The sequence below is a fragment of the Saccostrea echinata genome, unplaced genomic scaffold (genome assembly GCF_033153115.1).
Source record: "Saccostrea echinata isolate AGI-Se365-2 ecotype Australia unplaced genomic scaffold, CSIRO_AGI_Sech_v1 ptg000009l, whole genome shotgun sequence".
NCBI classification, from domain to species: Eukaryota; Metazoa; Mollusca; class Bivalvia; order Ostreida; family Ostreidae; genus Saccostrea; species Saccostrea echinata.
Window position 1 is genome coordinate 7,285,001 of NW_026889758.1, and position 20,452 is coordinate 7,305,452.

Consider the following 20,452-nt stretch of genomic DNA (forward strand, 5'->3'; position numbering starts at 1 on the left):
ATCTGGTCTTGCAATATCTACCAAAGTATGGCCTTGTGATAGAAGTGGATGAAGAGGGAAGGGTGATCCAGAGTTTACATGACCCCACTGGTGAGGTCATTCCTGGAGTGAGTGAGGTCGAGGACAAAGATGGAGTCCTGTACTTTGGATCTTATAATCTCCCATTCATGGGAAGACTCTATCTCCAGCGATACAAAAAACAGAAACCATCATAGAGCTTATGTAATCTAGTAAACTCAAACGGCTCTAGTGATTAATACGCAGTGTTTAAAGGTCTTCAAACAGGATATCATTTTTCTGATCCTACTTAATTTGAGAAATTCTCACTGGGAGACTAAATCACTAAACAGGATCTCAATTAAAGTTTGTGATCAAAGATACATCAGGTGTGTTTTGATATCAGTTTTGCATTTATGTATATAAATGTTCCGTATATATTCTGTATGGAAGGGAAATTTTTGCTGTTAATGGTTTCCTTCATATTGAAATAATGTTAATACATAATAGGTGGAAAATAACTCGCCATGTTAATGTTCTCCACATTCAAGCTTGCAATACTTGAGTACAAGAACCGCTGAGTAATTTACATGCATTTAATTTACAAGTCCTTTTATACATATTTATGATAAGTTAAAACTGCTTAGTTCTTGTAAAATTTTGGTGTTCCATTGAATCTTTATTTTCAGGTAAACCCTGTATTTTGATACTACATGTATTTACAGTTGAGCTTTCTTATCTTGAAACTCTGATATCTCAAATACCAGGGATATGTTGAACTGATTTCACAGTTTCAACCCTTTTTAATGTATGTTTTTTTTTAAACATCTTTATCTCAAATCCTCAGATATCTTGAAGTTTAATCTCAGACCAGTTGAGTTTGAGTCTTTGATATATTGAGGTTTGATTGTACAATATCTTTAAATTTTTTGTATTTCATGTATTATATCTTTGTAAAGATTATTATTATGTGCATTTAGAAATATTAGTTTAAAAATATTAATTAGCTAGATGTTAATGTAAAAATTAGATACTGAAAAACTTTTTCATAAACTTGTTTCTAGTGCTGCATCATCAGTATGTTATAGCTACATTTAGCAACATGAACTTGAAATTTAAAAATGTATTTCAGTAATTTATATTTACATGTAGTTCACCAATATTTGTCAGTTAAAATCAAATCAGTGTAAAGCATGGTTAAACCTTCACATTCACATCTCATATGACCTCTGAACTATTTGTTTGCACCCTTATGTGGTTGTCATTACATCAGTGGGTGTGGTTTATATATTAGGAACAGGTATAGAGGTCAGATGGGGAAAGTGCTAAATTAGAGTCCACAGAAAGGATGTACACATCTCTCTAGAAATTGTATCAAGTTTGATCTCATTATAGTGAGGTACATGTGTGTATTTATTTTGGTCTGTATTAGGATGATAACAGACATACATGTAAGACTATGGGATAAATCTTACTTAAGAAACTGTGCTGCTCATGTGAAAAGCCACATGCTCCCATGTCAGTTAGAACTTCATACAAAATATTCTCTTATTCTATTATTAATCCAGAAATAGTTGTAATCATTTATATATGTGCCATATTATCACTATAAACATAATATAACAATGTACTGTAAAGTAAGCGAAAAATGTAAAGGAAGAAATCAAGAATTTGTAAATTGTTATGTTCTCATCTAGAAACTTTCCCATTTATATTTCTATTGTACCCACACACAAACACACACACACATATACATGTATACATATATATAGTAGTAACTCTGGAAAAATTGATATTCAATCAACATTCCTTTGAATTATTGAGTTTGTTAAGGAGGGATTCTTCTCTTATTCAACACATATTTCTTGTATTTAAAAATAATGAAATTTTCACAGATTCAAGAAGACAATATCGCTAAGTGATTGTATCAATTAGAGAAAAATTTGACCGTTTTATTTTAGAAACAAGGTCAGGTCAAGGTCATTATCTTTTTCCTTGACATTTAGAGTAAAAAAATTACTGTTGCTGATCATGTGATGCCTACTTCTATTTCAAAAGACAAAATGTTTTTCTTTTTGTACAAAAAGATGTTACCATATCGGGTCTATCAGATAATTCTACCAAATTAATTGACATTATTTAACTTATTTAGATACATTGTATTAGCTAATCCGGATTTCCTCTGTTTTTCTTATTTTTTTAAGGATATATTAGTTATTTTTATATACTTCTTATATTTAAATATTTCTTATTTTTACATATGGTAAAGTAGTCATATAAATATACAAAACAAACAAAAACAAAAAGCTTTGCCCGTTTAGTATGAGAGAAAAAACACTTTTTACTGATTTTTTGCTCAAATCTGTTTTAAGGTTGGAGGCTTTCAAAAGCTAACAAGATTGTAGTTTGTTAAGAAAATCATTTTTATTTGCTATGTTTTAAAACTTTAGGGCATTATTATTAATTTTAGTTACATATCAAAATTTCTTCAGGTCTTTGATTGTTTAAAAAAATTAGCCACATTTAATGTTTTGTAAGTGATTTTGATAGGCAGAAAAGAAGATATTTTCATACACCGCAGTTGCGCCAAAAATATAGTCCCTTATGGATTCAAACTCAGTTTACCATTTCTATTTAAAATTGTACAATTATGATGAGTAAAGAAAAATATGATCTTTTAAATACATTAAAGCTAAGTTTATAAGACATACAAGCAAATATACTTGGAATATTTCGTCTGTCAGAAACCAGACAAGAATCCCTCCTTAATCATTTTATGTTTTATTTTTTTATACATGTATCGGTAAACACTGGCATTCACTTAATCCTACATTAACCTGTGTTCATTGTATAAAACTAGTCATTATGTTCCCCAAGCGGAGAATGGAAGTATATTGTTTTGACTACTTATTATTATTATAGGTCTCTTTTCCTTTGTTCTTATTATTATAGGTCTCTTTTCCTTCTTTCTTATTATTATAGGTCTCTTTTCCTTCTTTCTTTTCTGGTACTTTTCTTCCCCATGTTTTGTAAAAAATATACTCATAATTCAGATGAAACTTTTGAGGACTGAACAAGCATTTTGTATATAGATTTGTGATCCAGTCTTGTTTTTGTGTGAAGTTTGTATGCATGTGGGTGTACATGGAATAATTGAAATGACAATTAATAAAATTGCTAATACAGTTAAACTTGTTAAGTACGAACACGGATATAGCAAATTTACGGACATAGCGAATTTTTTAATCCCCGGCAATATATTCTTAACAATTCTTTGTAAATTTTTACAGACAGAGCAAACTCAGGTATAGCAAAATTATGGATATATATAGCAAACTGACTTATTGTCCCCGAGAAGTTAAAAAGAATGAAATTTACATCTTTCATAGCAAATTTTCAAAGATTTCAATTTTTAAAATATTGAACTGACACTGTTTTTACAAGTATTTTAAATGTGAAATTCAATTCATCTGAAAATTTTTGAATTCCAAGATAACTTTTGTATTTAATACTTCCCCAAATACATTTGGTAGTCATACTTAAGGGGAAAAAATTATACTGCAAATTTGCTATATATACTTTAACAAATTATAATAACAAATTACGGATACATATTATAGCGAAGTAATTTTGTAGGTGCCCAATACTTCAGCTTTCCCCAAGTTTTACTGTGCTTAAATAAATGTAACCTTCTTAGCCTTTATTGAAGCAAATTGAGATTCTGATTATGTGCATACAATGTATGTGAAATATTCTGTATGGTATGAAATCACTCCTGACCAGTGTTTGCTTTCTATAATTTCAAGATGCTTGAAAGGAATGGGTTACCATTTGGGAGTATAGAAGCAGTTTGGGGAATATCTGCAATGGTCATTACAATTAATACTAGCTTCTTCTCACTGTGTTTTCTTATTACATTTTTTTTTCAATAAAACTTAAAAAGATTTTTGGGTTTTCATTTTTACTGCTGATTCATCATAGTAAGGTTACATTTAATTAATGATTTCAAATTATGTATTTGATGTAGGCTCGTATTGTATGACTCTTTAGGTCACTTGAGTCACTTAGGTGACCTACTACTATCTGTTTTCACCCATTGTCATCACTTGTTGTAAACTTTTGAACATTTTCAGTTTCTTCTCTGAAGATGTGTTAATTCTTTGAAAATCTTATTTTCTGCCCCTAAGCATCTAGGTAGAGGATGTGATCAGGAAGCCCTGGTTCGATTTTCGTTTGCTGCACTGCATCAAACCTAAGACCTAAACATATAGGTAGTGACTGTTCCTCTGCCAAGCGCCCAGCATTAGAAGTGACTTCTAATCAGGTCTTTCAGATGAGACCTTAAAAATGTAGGTCCTTTGTCATGATAGGCGTTGGCATGATAAAGAACCCTCACTGCTCAATGGCCCTGAGGAGTATAGATCTAAATTTGAAGCCCATCACTAGTTTATGGTGATGTCTCTATATGAGTGAAAAATTCTCCAATGGGACATAATACATCTAAGGATGCACATTACCAGATTTGCTTTGGATGCTGGATTTGACCTACATTTTCCAGATGAGTGACTAGGTTAAAGTTTTTGGCACAGGTCCACTACCAAGGAACTATAAGGCTTTTTAAAATACCTGAACAAAACTTGCATGGATGATGCATCAAGGGATGAATACCCTTAAACTTGCTTCAGATGCTGGATTTGAATTGTATTATCTGGATGAGTGACTAGTTTGAAGTCCATTCCAAAGTAACTGCAAACCCTATCAGATCAAAATTGCATAAATGTTGCATCTTGGGATGGACATGTACACTATTATTGGATTATTAGTTTAATGTAGGACTCTGCCTTACTTGAGACAACATTTGCTGAGGTGAGCTCTGTAATCTCTGATTACCTTTGTTTGAATAACATTATTGTAAAACCTTTGCAACCCCATCAAAACATATTTCTAAAAAGAAATAACCTTAATTCAAAGTCACAGTGACCATTATGTATGGTCAAACACACCTTCCCAAAATGCATTAGTTGACCGAGTTTGGTGATTCTAGGTCTAATAGTTTTCCAGTTATGAGCTCAACAAAGTTTTGCCATATCATCTTAATTAAAAGTCACAGTGACCTAGTTTAACTGGATACAACTGAATGGACACATAGACATAAAGACAGACATGAATGCCATACATAATACACTCTGTCTTAAGACAAACAAAATATTAGTGATTCATCATTTTTTTTATTGATCACATTTTGTTGACACCATTATGCATTAATTCAAAAATGCTTTAATTTGGCACTCAAAAAAAAAAAGATGAAAGCAAAGCTGCAAATACTGCCTAGAATGCTGCAGATATGATACACAATGCCACACTGTATGTAAAAAATATTCACAATCAGTTTGTTCCTCTGAATAATACCCAATTCTTGGGAAAATGAAATTTTTACATGTGAAGTGGTGCTGTTTAAGATCAATAAACAGTAAAAATGTGGAATTTCAAAACTGATATAAGATAAGATAAGATTTATTGATACCAATTTGGGGCCCTTCAGGGCATACAAGTAAAGAATAATATACACAAGAAGAAATTCAAAATTGATAGCAACAACATGATATATATATATACATTATATATTACAGTGTTTCATATTTAATGATGTATGTGTATTTTTTGACTTGCACTTAAGACAGTACTGCTAAAGCTGTCATTTATTTTCTATCGTAAGGGAAGCTCAGAGATCAACATTCCAAAATATGATTATAGCAGTTGCTCTTTGATCACTAATTCTTGGTACAGTCTTAAATTAATTTTACAAGCAGTTTTATAATACAGTACAAACATAATTCAGTGATAGCCTATATGCAGTATTGTTATCAGCTGAGGTAGATGATTCATGCATGACACAGTCTTTGTGCACAACTCCTAGTTTTATAACTTTCATTTAAAAATTATCTAGTTATAGGAAAAACCCTCTTTAATGCATTTATGATATTATAATACTCACACAAAAAAATTATGTGTACCTTGCATATATTTAAATAAGTATATTTTTAAAAGAAATTTCATCACTTCATCAAACATGTATGACTTGTTCGTTTTATGTGTTAAGATTGTTAACATTGATATGATATACAATTACATATACTATGAGCAGAACATTGAATTGCTCCTTTTTTATGGCTTTGAACAGATTCCAGCATCTGCCCTCCATGAGACATATATGTCGAACAATTAATTGCAGTCCTTTTTTCTCACATTCACCCATAACTTTTGTGGTTTTCCCTTTGTTTTACAAGCTTTCAATATCAAAACAAGATGTCAATAATTATAAAAATTTGATGAGATTCCTGGAATAATGAGTAACAATAACTAATATCTTGTCCCTCAGGACCACGCATCGTGGGACTGGATTGGATATTTGTCCTCATATTTAGACACATGTTCTTTCAGAGAGTCCATTTGTTTCTGTATATGTGGTGGAATTTCATCATAAACATCATGAAATATTTCTTTTGGGCTTGGTTTCTTTTTCTTCTCTGCTTTTGCAAAAGCTTCCATCACCTTTGTGCATGAAAAATGAATAGGAAAAAAATTATACAAAACATAACAGTGTCAGACAGTTTGTTTTACAAAAAATTATTAACACGTAGGAACCCTCTTAGTCTATACACTGTACACTAAGAGTTCTAATTCCATGGTATTTTTATGCAGTTAGAGTGATCCACCCTTAGATCTAAAATGAAATAAATTGAAATCCAAAGTTCATGACTCGATTTGTAATCAGTCCAAGCATTCTAAACATTTTATTTTGGCCTAGATCAGAGACATAAATATTTAAGTCTCTGCCTAGATTAATGAATTATCAAACACTATTTGCATATACTTCTCCCATTTAAGTAAGCAACAGTGATTTCAGTTCACCAGCACTTCATTGTAATTGAATATTTTTTTCTGGGGGTAAATGGCAGGTACCCTATATTGAAAATTAAATAGATAAGCTAAACATTTACATTTTTATATGATATAATTTCTTTGGAGTCCAAAAAAATTATTGCTTGTGTCCTTAGAATTATAAAACTTTCTAAATTAAGATTTTATCTTCAAATTGTTATTTTTTTTTAATTGAAAAACAATTTTACACATTGCTGTAGGAAAGGAAATTGATATAAAATCATTATATATATATTACATAGAGGTTCAATTACCTGGATTTTGTGGGTACCTCTATCCAATGAATTTACAACCCCAATAAAGGACAATATATGATGAGTCAATTTTGGTCCCCACAAATCTGATTCAGATATGTTATATTGTTTTCTATTTTGTACAAGAGTTTATTCTATAGACATATCTTCAATATATTTGTCTCATTCATAGACACTCACTGGCTACACATGATGTCAGAAATGAGGCTTTTTTTGCAATCCAATCAAAACTAGAAAGAAATATGGTATTGCCTTTTTCTCAATACTTTTCCAATGGGAAATGTAGAGTGCCAATTTGAACAAGTAAAGATTTTCCATCAGTTATTAGTCTTGGATAGATACACCTTTTAATTGGTGAAAATATAACGTTTGTTCCAGCTACTCTGCGCTCAATATTTTCTGGAAAAAAATTGCTTGAAAATAAGTAATTTTATACAAAATATGCTAAAATGCCTGGAAAAGCTGAAATTTATGATGTCATATATCTAAATTAATGGCATTTGGATCAAATTGAAAACCATGAATAAAAGTCATGTGTGTATTGTTATTATATTATATATAATTATTTTATATATAATTATAATATAATATATAATATAAATATATAATATATATTATAATTATATTATATTAGATGTGCAAAGTTAATCAAGGTATAAAGTAAAATTAAGATATTCATTTTTGGGGGGTCATTTAAGACTTATATCACATATTGTTCTTTTAAACTAAAAATTCATTTTTATAACAAAAACAAAATATGCTTACAAACTACATCTCAAAGAACCTGTAAATTTTACGTCTCCTAGAAAATTGGCTATTGCAAATAAAAATGGTTCAGTAGTAGTCCCAACTGTAGGCAAATAACATCATAGTTTGACTTGCAAAACTGTCTTGATCCAGGTTCAATGTTAAAATGGAAAGAGTACTACCGGTACTAATTTTAAAGATTTGTTGGATGTTAAAGAAATACATAACATGTGGAAAACTAATGAATAAAATTAAAGTGAACAATGGGTGCTGAAACAGAAATTCAAATGAACTGAAAATAAAGACCTTATCAATCTCAACCTCTGACAAATGGGTGATATTGCTATATACATGTATATTTACATGTACCTTATTTTTCAGAGTATAAACTTTGAAGTTTCTATCTTCAATTCAATGTTAAATTTTCTTTAAATTATGAAATAATCTTGATGTAATAAGACAACCCCATATACATTTATTTTTAAAATGTGTAGACAGAACAAACCCTTAAGTACATCTCCTAGGGCACAACTTTTTTTTTTAAATTCAAACTATAAATTAAAGTTAAACAATAGGTACATGTATATATATGTGAAACTTCGATGCTGGTTTGAGATCTGTATTTATTAGAGCAATCTGGTCTTCCCACTCCTCCACACCTTGACAATCCTCACCTTTTTCTTTGATTCTTCTTTCCATTTGTTTTCCTGCTCATCATCCCACCAGCCTTGTTTTACCATGTAACTCCGTAATCGACCAATCGGATTATTTGTATCAAATTTTACAACCTCTCCTTTTTTTCGATACATAGAGCTGTCATCCGAGGTGGAATGATGTCCTATCCTACAAGGAATTCAACATCTCAATGAAGGGGGTCTTTTCTAATTCAATTCTGTACCGAGAGACAAATCAAAAATGCACAAAAGGCTCTAATTTAAGGGAACCCCCTAGCAAGTAAATGATACAACTGTTGCATGAAAACTGTGTATTTGTTTTTTTTCTATTTCACAGGGCTCAATTTTTAGACCAATCATATATTTTTTCCCCCAAACCTATCTATAACCACTTGAATGTCAAAAATTAAAAAAAAATGATTTTCAAAAAAAAAGAAAAGAAATAAAACAAGAGGCCCATGGGCCACATTGCTCACCTGAGTAACTTTGGCCATGCTGTTCATTACCAGACTTCCCCCCTTGTAATACCTATTGTGGCCCCGCCCTACCCCCAGGGGCAATGATTTGAACAATTTAGAATCTACACTACCCCAGGATGCTTCCACATAAGTTTCAGTTTTTCTGGTCCAGTGGTTCTTGAGAAGATTTTTAAAGATTTTTCCTATATATTTCAATGTAAAACTTGGGATTCCCTATTGTGCCCCCCCCCCCCCCATCCCCGGGGTCATGATTTGAACAATTTAGAGTGTACACTACTTGAGGATGCTTCCACATAAGTTTCAGTTTTTCTGGCTCAGTGGTTCTTGAAAAGAAGATTTTTCAAGATTTTTCCTATATATTTCAATGTAAAACTTGTATTCCCTATTGTGGCCCCGCCCTACCCCCGGGGGTCATGATTTGAACAACTTAGAATCTACACTACCCCAGGATGCTTCCACATAAGTTTCAGTTTTTCTGGCCCAGTGGTTCTTGAAAAGAAGATTTTTCAAGATTTTTCCTATATATTTCAATGTAAAACTTGTATTCCCTATTGTGGCCCCGCCCTACCCCCGGGGGTCATGATTTGAACAACTTAGAATCTACACTACCCCAGGATGCTTCCACATAAGTGTCAGCTTTTCTGGCTCAGTGGTTCTTGAGAAGAAGATTTTTGAAGATTTTTCCTATATATTTCAATATAAAACTTGTATTCCCTACTGTGGCCCCGCCCTACCCCCAGGGGTCATGATTTGAACAATTTAGAATCTACACTATCCCAGGATGCTTCCATATAAATTTCAGCTTTTCTGGCTCAGTGGTTCTTGAGAAGAAGATTTTTAAAGATTTTTCCTATATATTTCAATGTAAAACTTGGATTCCCTATTGTGGCCCCGCCCTACCCCCGGGAGTCATGATTTTAACAATTTAGAATCTACACTATCCCAGGATGCTTCCATATAAGTTTCAGCTTTTCTGGCCCAGTGGTTCTTGAGAAGAAGATTTTTTTATGACCCCACCCTATTTTTGGTTTTTCTTGATTATCTCCCCTTGTAAGGGGAGTTGGCCCTTTATTTTAACAATTTAAACTCCCCTTCCCCCAAGGATACTTTGTACTAAGTTTGGTTAAAATTGGCCCAGTGGTTCTTGAGAAGAAGTTGAAAATGTGAAAAGTTTACAGACGGACGGACGGACAGACGGACGGATGACGGACAACGGGTGATCAGAAAAGCTCACTTGAGCTTTCAGCTCAGGTGAGCTAAAAAGGTCAATTATGAATATAAAAATATTTCTGAAGAAAAAAAATATCCTTCCCTTCATCCCTTTCACAACAATTATTGGTTAATAATTATGAAATTCTAGCTTTCTTTCAATGACAAAGCCGAAAATTCCATATGGGCAATAAATTACTATTGAGAAATTGTAATTTTTTATGGACAACAGGTGATCAGATGGACAATGGGTGATCAGAAAAGCTCACCTGAGCTTTCAGCTCAGGTGAGCTAAAAAATTAGAAGTATGAAGGTATGTAACATTTTTGTTGTTGTCAATTGTTGTTACATACTACAACCAGTATTGAGGTCTACAGTGAATACAGCTGATGATTTCATTTAAGTACAGTGCCCACTGTCCAATCCGACAACTGTGCAATCCGGCACACTGGACTTTCCGACCTCATATTTTATTCCCCAAAATTTCTTTATATTTTATATAGAACAAAACACTGTATATTCCGACCACTGTACATTCCGAATTCCGGCGCTTTTTTGTCATCAAAACTAGATAATTACGTTATGATTTCACCTGGGGAATCCGACATAATTACAAGGGTGTTCCGTAATTAGCCGCAGGCCAGGTGACATGATTGCCCGGTTTTGCCACAAGATTGGTCTACTTAGAGAGTAGTTAATTACATGTAAGTTTGAAAGTGTTTATGTAAGCGTTAAATGATCAGTTTTTTAATTAAAAAATTAGGCAATCAATTCTCTTTGTTGTTATCAGTTTTATTCTCGCATTTAAGAAATAGCATCCACGCGACAGAAAATAAAAAGAGTACATGTTATTTTGATTCCATTAAGATTTTTAGCTTGAAATTAAAATCAAACATGCAGTCAGTCCTTCATAAAGTCATGTCCCGAAAAAAAGAGTACGGCGAACGTAACATGTAGACAATACACAAGTTGAATGGTACATCTTGTCTAAAATAAAAAGTTTCATTTCAGGGTTAATATACACTGAATTAAGCAAGGCTGTGCACATAAAGGATTTGCCGGAAGCAAAAATACCACTTTAAGTTGCCCATTAAATTTTAAAATATTACGACTTTTCGATAAAAATCACAATGTTTTAGAGTTACGCCCGGTTTGTATGAAAAGTTGCGTGACGGTATTAATAGCACAGTCTATGTTGAGAAGTAAACAGTATAGAGAAAATTCGGAGAGAAATGTAGTGTAGAAAAAAAAATAATACCACTGTGTAAAGAAGGTACACGTAAACGAAATGTTTACTTAACCATGCATCTACTGCTTTAGTAAAATGCTAAAAATTGAATTGCAACATCTCGAAGCGATCGGCAGTTCCATCTGTTTTGTCCATTAAAAAAAACAAACATCGTATATTACTACAGTTTACTAATGCTCAAAGAAATGCTAATCAACGAAGGTATATTTTATACAACAAAGAAACACACAATTATGCAAACATTTTTACAATTAAATACACGTGTACTCTAAACCTAATGAAAAATGGTTTTTGAAGTCATTTGACACCAATCATAACGCTCAGAAATATTCAACACTGGGTAATCCGACACACTGTCTAATCCGACATTGATTTTATTTCCCGCAGCATGTCGGATAAGACAGGTTTCACTGTATTTAATTTTTGATACTTATGTCACACTTTTATTATACGACCATTAGTAAATTCTTGCCCATATATAAATTTCAAGGAGATTTTTCAAAAGACTTTGAAAGACCTTTATGAAACTGTATAAACCATGTTAAATAATATACAGCAAAGGCTGTTTTTATGATTTTAGAGGCTGGTCAATAAAAAAGAACTTTTTCTTGAATTTGTCAGAGAATTACAGATATCTAAAGTATACCCTTTGAATACCTTTTTTAAAGAAGTTTACAAAGATACTCTTTAAATCTTCCTTAACAAATTACCTGTATGTCATGGCCTCTATAAGGATAGGTCTGTTTTGTGTGACACATATTTCTCTGGCTTCCTTGGTGACATTGTGTACAGCAAACACATCATTACCATCTACTCGTATTGTCATCATCCCATAACCACTACCCCTAGATGCTACCAAATAAAAAAAGAGCTCTAATAATGAATAAAACAAAGGAAAACACTGTGTTAGAGTCACTGAATCTGTCATATCAGCATTGATAAGGATAATATCTGTTTATGCACATATTAATTTCAATAGAAAAATGATGAAATAAACAAGAGGCCTAAATGCTTAGAATTACTCTCTGATAAATTGCACAACAGTGTCATTGTGACCTACTTTTGGATAAACATATCCCGAGGCCTAGAGGAATAACCGACAGAGTTTTATGATGCTAGGCCTATATAGAAGCTTAAATGACCTGACAATGAATAATGATAAAATTTGAAATGTAGGTCAATATGACCTACTTTTGGGTTGACACATTCCTGTGCCCAAAGCTATATCAACTCTGAAGGATTTGTGACCCTATCTGAGATAGGACCCACATTCCAAAAAATTGACACACACCACACAAATGGCCATAACATTAGCTCTTTGAGCCTTTCGCTCAGAAGAGCTAAAAAAATTTATGTTCTCACAGTAGAATAATTGTAAATTGGCATACAAACAAGAAAAACACATAAATTCAAACACACATTGTATATTATCTATGATATTTATATGACTTTTTCTGGATTGCCTATAACAACTAAGAAAACTTGGAGGTATAAACGAGCAGGTATGTTCCTAGTAAAATTTTATAATCAAAATTCCTACTACTTTAAAGGCAGGAACTCGCACATAAAATCACCTATTTGGAGAGACCAAAAAGTACCCACCTATGCCATCTCCCCTGTACTGGTCCGAGGTAGGGGTTGATATAGCATATCCATTGTTTCTGCTAAAATCACAAAAAAAAACAATGCAATCCCAGGCAGGGGACAGCTCAGATTTACTGATAACTAGGAGATTATTCATTTTTCAAGCAAGCAATTTATCAATAACATTTTTTTCTGAAAAAGCATTAACAAAACTGCATCAAAACCATCTGGTATTAGGTAAATTCAAGTACAAGAAAATGATTCGATTTTTTTTTTCTTATTATTTGGTTTCAATTTTATACCTTTTAAAAATCTTTAAATGTTCTTTCAAAACATTTATATTTTTGAGAAAAACTGATGTCAAACTTTTCAAAGAATGATTTACACATGTCTTGTAAAACATGTATTACAGAAGAAGAAAAATTTAAAAGAGTACATACCAGAAGAATATAACTGGACAGTTAAGAGTGGCCGCAAAGTTAAAGGCCGCGTGGGCATCACCCTCTGAGGCAGCTCCCTCCCCAAAGTAACAGACGACACACTTACCATTCTGGGCTCGCTTATAGGCATAGGCTGCACCAGATGCTGTGGAAATATACATGTACATAATTAAATACAGATTTCATTAAAATCTGGTCCTCATACACAAAATATAGTATTTTATATATAGCATGTATGAAGTATCTTACACAAAATTGGTTAATTCATACATAAAAATTATGTACAAACAGAACAGTAACAACTTGGATATTAGGAACAAAGTTGATTGTAATGAAAATTTGTTTACTGTACTTAGAATGAGCAGTACATTATATGTAATTTTGTTTTTATTAAATATTCTGGCTATACATTTTGTACTGTACCTTGAGGCATCTGAGTGGCCAGGGTAGAAGAGATGGTAACAAAATGGAGGTCTCGAGATCCGTAATGGACCGGCATCTGTCGTCCCTTACCGGCATCATCCGTGTTACCATAGCACTGATTAATAAACTGGTCTAAAGTAAATCCCCTCCACATCAGGACCCCTACAACAGAGGTATTCATAGTTACAGTCATAGTTGTGACATGCATTTAGTTTATAAAATACAAGACATCACATTTAATATTACCTTACCAGCTCTCTAACTTTAAAATTCACACATTTTATACTTCTAAGATAATTTTACATATATCCCCCATACTATCTGATCCCCTGTATCTGATTCACTTGACCCTGTGCCCTGTTTACCTGCTTCTCTGTACTGTCCAAACACCAGATCCTCTGGATGTAGAGCTGATGCTGAACCTATGTGAGTGGCCTCCTCCCCAAAGTTTGTCATATAAAAAGAGATTCTCCCCTGTCTCTGGGACTCGTATAAGATTTTATCCATGGAGTTCAGCAGAGTCATATCATGGTACATCTTCAGAACAGTCTGTTTGTCAATCTGTCAAAATAATTGATTCAAATTTTAACAGTATACAATAGAAACCAATATGGTCAATGAATCTATATTTAGAGCAAAGTACGTATATACGTGTATATGCATTTTGCATTGCATTTTCATTTTGACCATGAGCTTAAAAAATTGCCAAGTTTTGAATATCAAATGAAAAAAAAAATCTGTAAGTGCATGCAGGTCTGGAGCAATATTTATTTCTGGATCATTACTTTTTTTTGTATTTTTTTTTAACCCTTTTAATACTTTTTTTTGATGGACCATTTTTGCATTCCTCATTTTTAGATCCTCTCTGGAATCATTTCTGGCTACCTTACCTTTAAATTTTCAGCCTCTGGGGTCAATTCTGGATTGATCCTCATCTTGTGTGATTTTTAACAGATTCTTACCTTTGGATCCTCACCTTCTCTGTTAACTTACACCTTGTGTAATTCTTTACAGCTTCTTACCTTTGGATCCCCACCTTGTGTGATTATTTACAGCTTACTTTTGGATCCCCATCTTGTGTGATTATTTACGGCTTACTTTTGGATCCCCACCTTGTGTGATTATTTACAGCTTCTTACCTTTGGATCCCCACCTTGTGTGATTATTTACGGCTTCTTACTTTTGGATCCCCACCTTGTGTGATTATTTAGAGCTTCTTACCTTTGGATCCTCACCTTGTGTGATTATTTATGGCTTCTTACCTTTGGATCCTCACCTTGTGTGATTATTTATGGCTTCTTACCTTTGGATCCCCACCTTGTGTGATTATTTACAGCTTACTTTTGGATCCCCACCTTGTATGATTATTTACAGCTTCTTACCTTTGGATACTCACCTTGTGTGATTATTTATGGCTTCTTACCTTTGGATCCTCACCTTGTGTGATTATTTACAGCTTACTTTTGGATCCCCACCTTGTATGATTATTTACAGCTTCTTACCTTTGGATACTCACCTTGTGTGATTATTTATGGCTTCTTACCTTTGGATCCTCACCTTGTGTGATTATTTACAGCTTCTTACCTTTGGATCCCCACCTTTTGTGATTATTATCAGCTTCTTACTTTTCATTCATTTATTCTCTCAAAAACCATATGAATGGTACAAGAGGTACATATATACATATTTACAATAATTATGGACGAGCAGAGATTACAGGAGGACAGACAGTGTCAAAAATTTTGATGATAAATATACACAATTTTCTTAAGAATGCTGGGTCAGTAGGCTATTTGTCATCAAATTACAGAATTTTATAATATTTGGATATACATAGTATTTCTTTAACAGAAAATCTTTCCGAATATTACAAAATACATTACATTCCAGTAGGTAATATAATTCGTCTCCAATTTGATTATTATTACATAAATAGCACACGTACTCTTTCATTTCTTTAAACATTATTCCATCTACCCACCTCTATGGGAAGATGATGATTACTTGTTCTGAATTTTGAAAAGATATTTCTAAATTTTCTTGGTAAAATAGTTAAGTATTTTTCACATTCAAACTTTGTTTTAAAATTTGTATATGTAATACCTTTACTGGAATTATTCATATCACTATACCATTTTTGTAAAAATTGGTCTTTGAGCTTTTGGTTTATTGCAGTCGCAATCCATTTAACACTATGAAAATTTTGATCATTCCAAACATTACATAGTCCTGCAGTGTTAAGAATATTCTGTATGCAAGATATCCATGAATTATTGATCCCATTTTTGGTATATTTATTATAAAGATGTAAATAAATAATTCTACAAATCTTATTCTCATTTCCATGTAACAGTTTTCCCCAGAAAGATATCATTCTTGTATAAATGCATACGTACATCGGGTAACGTCCAGTCTCCCCGTATACCATAAAACTCGGTGTACTAGATTTTAGGTTTAAAATATATTTCAATAAAATCAATATTTTCAAATCCCCATATTTCGCACCCATATAACAAAACAGGAACAACAACTTTATCAAACAGATCTAGCTGACAATCAAAAGGTAGATTATATAAAATTTTTCTTATAATGCCATACATTGCCTTTTGTGCTTGATTACATAAGTGTTTCTTAGCCTTTGAAAATGACCCTGATCTTGAGAATAAATTACCTAAGTAATTGAAATCTTTTACAGTTTCTAAAACATTGTTGTTGTATCTAAATGTATGTTTGGGTGATGGTCCTTTTGAAAAAATGACAATTTTTGTTTTATTAACATTAACATGGAGTTTCCATGTTTTACAATATACAGAAAATTTGTTTAATGCATGTTGTAAATCATTTGCAGGTTCAGACAAAATAACAGTATCATCTGCATAAAATAATATAAACAGTTTGGTAAAAACGGTAAGATCATCTTCAATCTCTTTAGACAAATTCTCTAAGCCATTAACATTCCTTTCTGTAAGACAATTTTCTAAGTCATTGATATACAGAGAAAATAAACAAGATGTGTTTGTAAAACACTGATGCCCCCATATGGCAGCTTATGGCAAAGGTTATAGTTTCTCAAATGCAAGTCAAAATCCAGGCCAAAAGATAAAAAATGTTAAATTTGAAAGCCCTACATGTAGCTGCAACTGTTCAAAAGTTATGGCGAAGGTTAAAGTTTTTTTAAAAGTAAGTAAAACTTCAAGGTCAAGGTCAAAGTTGTTGGTATCCAAAGGAAGGTCTTGTCACAAGGATTACATATGTAAAGTATGAAAGCCCTAGCACCAACCATTCAAAAGTTATGGCCAAGGTTAAAGTTTTTCAAAAGTAGGTCAAACTCCTATGTCAAGGTCAAAGGGTCAAAGTGGTTGGTATCCAAAGGAAGGTCTTGTCAAAAGGATTACATATGTGAAGTATGAAAGCCCTAGCACCAACCATTCAAAAATTATGGCCAAGGTTAAACTTTTTCAAAAGTAGGTCAAACTCCTATGTCAAGGTAAAAGGGTCAAAGTGGTTGGTATTCAAAGGAAGGTGATGTCACAAGGATTACATATGTGAAGTATGAAAGCCCTAGCATCAACCATTCAAAAGTTATGGCCAAGGTTAAAGTTTTTCAAAAGTAGGTCAAACTCCTAGGTCAAGGTCAAAAGGTCAAAGTGGTTGGTATCCAAAGGAAGGTCTTGTCACAAGGATTACATGTGTGAAGTATGAAAGCCCTAGCTCGAACTGTTCAAAAGTTATGGCCAAGGTTAAAGTTTTTTCAAAAGTAGGTCAAACTCCTAGGTCAAGGTCAAAGGGTCAAATAGGTTGATATCCAGAGGAAGGTCTTGTCACAAGGAATACACATGTGAAGTTTGAAACCCCAAGCACCAACTGTTCAAAAGTTATGGCCAAGGTTAAAGTTTTTCAAAAGTAGGTCAAACTCCAAGGTCAAGGTCAAAAGGTCAAAGTTGTTGGTACCCAAAGAAAGGTCTTGTCACAAGGAATACACATGTGAAATATGAATCAAAGCAATAGCTCCAACCAATCAAAAGTTATGGGCAAGGTTAAAGTTGACAACAGACAGACAGACAAACAGACAAACAGATAAACAGACAAACAGGACAAAAACTATATACCCCCAGGATCTTTTGATCCGGGGGCATAAAAAGGTGATAGATTTTCGCCTTGTCTGACCCCGACATTGCAGGTGAAATATGTATTCAGAAAACACACCATCCACATTTATTCTTGATTTTATGCCTGCATACATATTTCTAATATAAGTGAAACACTTCCCACTAACACCATTTGAAAATAATTTATACCAAAGACCACCTCTCCAAACAGTATCAAAAGCCTGTTTAAAGTCGATGAACGCACAATATAACTTTTTTTTTTTGCTTTTTATAAGTGCTTGTGACAGAAAATGCAAAATCAGTATATTATCTAAAGTAGAGTACACTTTTCTGAAACCTGCTTGACTTTCGTTAATCAGACTGATATTTTCTGCATACATTTCTAATTGCTTTTTCAAAATACCTTTGGATCCCCACCTTGTGTGATTATTTACAGCTTCTTATCTTTGGATCCCCACCTTGTATGATTATTTACAGCTTCTTACCTTTGGATCCACACCTTGTGTGATTATTTATGGCTTCTTACCTTTGGATCCTCACCTTGTGTGATTATTTATGGCATCTTACCTTTGGATCCCCACCTTGTGTGATTATTTACAGCATACTTTTGGATCCCTACCTTGTGTGATTATTTACAGCTTCTTACCTTTGGATCCCCACCTTGTGTGATTATTTACAGCTTCTTACCTTTGGATCCTCACTTTCTGGAATCATTTCTCCTTGACTGTTCATTACTCTATATACAGGAATACCTTCCTCTTTATCTGGGTCCAAAAATGACAATTTGTAGGTGAATTTTGATTTTGACCCTGGGAACTGAGGACGGTCCTCCTAAAAGAAAAAAGTACATAGTGTAAAAAGGTAAGATAAGTTTTAGATAACTTCAATTTTAAACCTTTCTTTTAATTTACAAGTTAAGCTAGAAGTTCCTAACAGGATTTACAAAATACCGGCCACTCTACTGTTAAACTGTAGGGTGGGTTCAATTGAAATTGTTATGGCCAATAAAAACTAGAGTGTTCCAAGGAGTGCACGTGTTGCATGCTTTGTAGCTTCATTAAAAGTGTAAATAAATCCAAGAGTTGTAAGCTTTTTATTTACTATAAGCATGATAGACTGATAGTTCATGCATTTGCCTGCAAAGAAAAAATGGCATCCATGGATAGTACGACTGCGATAGATCTGACAATCAAAGAAAATATGGTTCCATGACCAAAGGCGGATCCAGGTGTGTGCCCCCCCCCCCCCCATTATGATATTCCTGGATCTGCCACTGCAGTGCTCTACCTATTGAGCTAAAAGGCTACTAGTGGTTAACCTTTTAGCTCAATAGGTAGAGCACTGCAGTGGCAGATCCAGGAATATCATAATGGGGGGGGGGGGGCACACACCTGGATCCGCCTTTGGTCATGGAACCATATTTTCTTTGATTGTCAGATCTATCGCAGTCGTACTATCCATGGATGCCATTATTAAGCTAGTAGGAAGCTGTGAATCTGACACTACCTCAAAATGTATGTTAGGAACACATGGGTAGTACACTAAAACTCACTTATAAGGAACTCGATCGGATATAAGGAAATCTTGGCTATAAGACGTTATGTCTTTTTCTCATTTCACAACACTTGCTTAATATAGATTTAAAGAAATTCAGTTAAAAGGAACTAAAGCTTCATGTCACCAGAATTTCCTTATAAGCAAGTTTCACTGTAATTGACATTTCGAGATGACAGCTTACATATTCAGAGATATAAATTTCCAACCGAGTGCACTTAACAACAATTATACAAATTTTACAATAGTTGGATTCATAACTTCCTGATCATCTAACCCATAATTATCATTTATTTATTTATTTGTTTTGGAAAAGAGAGTTTCAGACCTGCAGCTAGCCAAAAAATCAGCTGCATGGCTGCAGCTATATAGCTATGACTTGAGAAATTGGTTGGGGTGGGTGAGGATGAACTTTCTAACAGTGCTAGGTCTTTTTATAATTAAAAACATCGTGTATGGCACTCAATTATTAAACTCACACCGTCAAATGTGAACAATTGCAAGGTCCTTTGATTTTTAATTTTAGCATGGCCTACAAGTGTTTTGCAAGAATTTTCAGCAATTTAAAGTCAAACACATTGCTCTAAATTCACTTACGCATCTCAGGGATGAACTCGTGCAAATCAGACGACATGACAAAGTTTTATTGGTAAGATACCGCAACGACCGTAATACAATCCCGAATTTTGCTGCCATCGCGCTAGCTGACCTTGACAGCTATTGCGTATAACGTCACAAATTTAGTGTTCGGCATATTAACAACGGGAACTGTGACGTTTCACTCTTATACT

The 20,452-nt window shown here is 33.2% G+C and overlaps 2 protein-coding genes across 2 annotated transcripts in view; one reads left to right on the forward strand and one right to left on the reverse strand.

The window, feature by feature from the left end:
- Positions 1-1,039, forward strand: part of LOC133181691 (adipocyte plasma membrane-associated protein-like) — a 10,496-nt gene extending 9,457 nt beyond the window's left edge. The window contains exon 10 of the mRNA XM_061316251.1: positions 1-1,039. This exon is cut by the window's left edge and continues 13 nt beyond it. Within this exon, the coding sequence (XP_061172235.1) occupies positions 1-215 (215 nt within the window). The 3' untranslated portion in view covers positions 216-1,039.
- Positions 1,040-5,495: 4,456 nt separating this feature from the next.
- LOC133181692 (2-oxoisovalerate dehydrogenase subunit alpha, mitochondrial-like) lies at positions 5,496-20,401 on the reverse strand. The gene is made up of 9 exons (XM_061316252.1): positions 20,259-20,401; positions 18,795-18,938; positions 14,364-14,559; positions 13,999-14,160; positions 13,576-13,720; positions 13,154-13,215; positions 12,262-12,403; positions 8,615-8,783; positions 5,496-6,549 (listed from the first exon to the last, which is right to left on the reverse strand). Exons 1-9 carry the CDS (start codon positions 20,355-20,357, stop codon positions 6,373-6,375), a joined length of 1,296 nt encoding a protein of 431 aa, XP_061172236.1. The 5' UTR covers positions 20,358-20,401; the 3' UTR covers positions 5,496-6,372.
- Between the last annotated feature and the right edge of the window lie 51 nt (positions 20,402-20,452).